General features: G+C 55.0%; 1 protein-coding gene across 3 annotated transcripts; it reads right to left on the reverse strand.

Moving 5' to 3' along the window:
* CIAO2B (cytosolic iron-sulfur assembly component 2B) lies at positions 1-2,178 on the reverse strand. 3 transcript variants are annotated; one of them, XM_032325426.1, is made up of 6 exons: positions 1,979-2,177; positions 1,741-1,820; positions 1,389-1,514; positions 894-939; positions 669-708; positions 343-434 (listed from the first exon to the last, which is right to left on the reverse strand). In XM_032325426.1, exons 1-5 carry the CDS (start codon positions 2,118-2,120, stop codon positions 680-682), a joined length of 423 nt encoding a protein of 140 aa, XP_032181317.1. In that variant the 5' UTR covers positions 2,121-2,177; the 3' UTR covers positions 343-434; positions 669-679. The 3 variants fall into 3 exon arrangements, with proteins under 3 accessions (XP_032181315.1, XP_032181314.1, XP_032181317.1); XM_032325424.1 differs by lacking the exons at positions 343-434; positions 669-708 and adding an exon at positions 1-179 and having other exon boundaries at positions 1,979-2,178; XM_032325423.1 differs by lacking the exon at positions 669-708 and having other exon boundaries at positions 222-434; positions 1,979-2,174.
* Positions 2,179-3,244: the final 1,066 nt, after the last annotated feature.

Genomic DNA, 3,244 nt, shown 5'->3' on the forward strand with positions numbered 1-3,244 from the left:
ACACATTAACAACTATTAAATATAGATGATGGGTATACAGGTGTGATCACTACACTACTCTCTCAAAATTCTTGTATGCTTGTAACTTTTCGATTGGAAGAAATTTTTAAAATGCACTGCATCTCATCCACTCAGCCTGTAGAGGAACTTGCATTCATGATCACCATCTCCTCTCAAACCTGGAATGACCCAAGATGAAAAATTCTGAGACACACTGGAAATGAATATAAATTAAGGGTTTATTACAAAATGTAAAGTGTTAGTTTAATGACTTGTAAGTGATTCAAAAAAACAAGGCCTTGAGCCCTGGGTGTGACTGGGGGCAAAAAGCCAGGCTCAGGAGCGGGCTGACAGGCACTGGTTCACAACCTCCAGCAGGTGGGTATTCTCTAGAGCAGCTGCTACCCGTTCCTTATCTGCAAGCTGCTTGTTCACTGGATGGAAAAAAAAAAAGAAGGAATGGGGAAGGAGGATCAAAGCCAGGCTCTGGCCAACCTGCCAGCCAACCCCACTTCTAACCTTTGCATATATAGGTACACACTTGCACCAACCTCCTGTCACCTCCTTCCCGTGACCCCAAGCCTCGACCAAGCCACCAAAACCACCTGAGCCAACACCTACCCCCACCCTATTAGGATCCCTCCCACCTGGCTGCCTGTGTCTGCTACCTCCTGTACTATCACGTCTGACACATCCTGGTGCTGTGTCCTTAGGAGAGAGAGCAGGAATGGAGAAACATGGTAAGCACAGGAGACTTAAGCCAGCTTCACTCTAAGCTGCCGCCTTCCCTGAGGAGTCACCCACCCAGGCCCCCTCCTTCCATCTTGCCCTGCAAACCACCAAGGCAAGGGGGAAGCCTCAGGGCCAATGCCTCAACATCAGCCCACACTCACCTGCATGCTCCGAGGCATGAGTTCCTGGTGTAATGTGCACATCCATCTGGGAGGGAGACAGATGGGGCCTGAGCATTTATCACCTGTCTACCCCCTCGACCCCTTCCCCCCACTCCCCACTGATCCCACCTCCTAATGGTGACTGTGGACTCTGGACCTTCCATTATGCCCCAAACCCACCCAAAGCCACTCCATCTCTACCCAAAGAACTGGGTGCTACTGTTGGCTTAAAGGACTGCCTGTGCCCTATCCCTGCTCCAAATCTAGCTACAGCTTCCACTCCCCTTCCTGCCACACTCACTACTTTTCTGCACTTCCCACCTCAGGCCTTTATCCTTGTTGTCCCATTCAACTGGAAAGGCTCCTCCCAGTTTCATCATTGTTAGTTGGGATTCTTGCAGGCCTCACTCTGATGTCCGTGTTCACGCTCTCCGAGGCTTCCTCAGTAGCACAAGCTCACCCCTGCCCTATCCCTGGGGCTCAGTTCCAATTTACCTTGAAACGCTGGGGAAGGGATCGAAGAAGCTTGACTTTGATGGACAGGCCGATAAGAGTGGCCATGCTGCAGTGTGGAATGGTGGGTGTGAAGGCCACAGCCACCGTACTCTCAGGGTCGCTCACCTGGTTGGAAGAATGAGATCTCAAAAGGACTGCCTTCTCCTTCGCCTTAGTATTTTGCTTCAGGATAATCGTCTAGCCTCCATAGGCGTTTCCTTATCTATAAAATGGGCACAGCAATCCTCCCCCTTCCGAAGATATCCTGACAAGTCCGTAAGCTCCTGGTGCAGATAAACTTTTCTGACTCTTCCGAACCATCTGCCCCCCTCGGACGCAGGCAGTGACTCACCTGAACCCGGACTTGCTCCACTACGTTCAACTCTTCCAGGGTCAGTGGATGCTCTGGGTCATTGATGGAGCGAATCAGATGTGGCAAGTGAAGGAAAAGGGACTGTGTGCGCTGGCCCACTCAGAACCCTCAGCGGGGAATGACCAGCACCGATAAGCTCCACTAACTACTGGACAGCATCACTTCAGCCCCCTCCCAGGCCCCAGAGAACCCAACCCCGCGCGGCAGCGGCGGATATCGAAGATCTCGCGCGCGTCGATGCTGTCTGGAACCTGCTCGTCCTCCTCGCCTGCGGTCACCGGTCGCTCCCCAGAGCGCTCATAGATGAGCGGGTTAGCGTTCTCCAGGAGGCCGCCCCCCATCCCACCGCCGCCCACCATCGCGAAACTGCTGCCGGCCGCCGTAGGCGTGCACTTCCGCTCCGGCCGAAGCACTTCCGGGGAACGGGCGGAGGTGGGGGGGCGTGGCGTGGCGTGGCGTGGCGACGGGGTCGCTAGAGGGACAAGCTGCCCTCCCAGCCCTCAGCCTGCGGTGTAGGGGGAGCGGTGGCCTCGGCGCCCTCTGTACGTTAATCCGGAAACGTGCAGACTGCCCCGGCGAATACACAGAGAAGGCAGTCGAACGGTTCGGGGCGTTAGAGCGCGTAGGTGCTGGACCGCGGAGGTCACGGCTGGCTTTCTTCGGTCAGGCGTAACTTCGGGAACCACTTCCTCCAGGAAGTCGGCCCTCAGGCTGGGCGCGTCGCTACGGTCCAAGTGTCCTCTTCCTGACACCGTTTATTGCGTTTCGGAGCCTCTAGGTGACGTTCCTGCATCGCCCGTTCCACCTAGGGCCCCATAGTGCCCCCGCGGAGTTCCTAGCACATGGACCCGCAAGCACTCTTTTAAACGTTGTCAATCTATTTGTCAGTAAATGAGTTTGAGCTCGATCTTTGCGGAAGGTGGGGAGAGGGAAAGCCATAGGATTGGGTTGCGGTTGTCCTAGTCATGGGTGCATTGGCAGGCTGTGGCTGAGGAGGGAGAAAGCTCACGGAGACCCTCAGATCAGGGAAAATAGGGCATGAGGGACCTTGAAGGTGGACCCGGAAACTGAGTCCTGAAAGCAAGGAGGAGCTCTCAGGATGGACAGTCACACTCCCTGCTTTTCCTCATGCAGTTCCCTTCACCCTGAATGAAGGTCGTTCCCATTTCTACATCTGTGGGAATCCTGAGCGCACACCTCCTCACAGAAGCTCTCCCGGGTTCCCCAATCACAGCTTATTGCTCCTGCTTTTCAGCCCTGAACACCCTTATCAGGCCAGTGACCATGAGGACAGGGAACCCAGTGACTCCAAATTTGAGGAGACGGTTGTGGGTATTGTGGAGGGGCTGCAGAAGCCTCCAGCCCCTTCTGCGAAAGCCCCAGAAGCTTGGTTTTTGTGCCCAGAGGCACTGGTTTTTGCGTGTTCAGTCTCAACCCCCTTTCCCCTCCCAGCTTGCCTTTCCCTTCCCAGCTTGCCCCGCCT

The sequence above is a fragment of the Mustela erminea genome, chromosome 19, assembly GCF_009829155.1.
Source record: "Mustela erminea isolate mMusErm1 chromosome 19, mMusErm1.Pri, whole genome shotgun sequence".
Taxonomy (NCBI): Eukaryota; Metazoa; Chordata; class Mammalia; order Carnivora; family Mustelidae; genus Mustela; species Mustela erminea.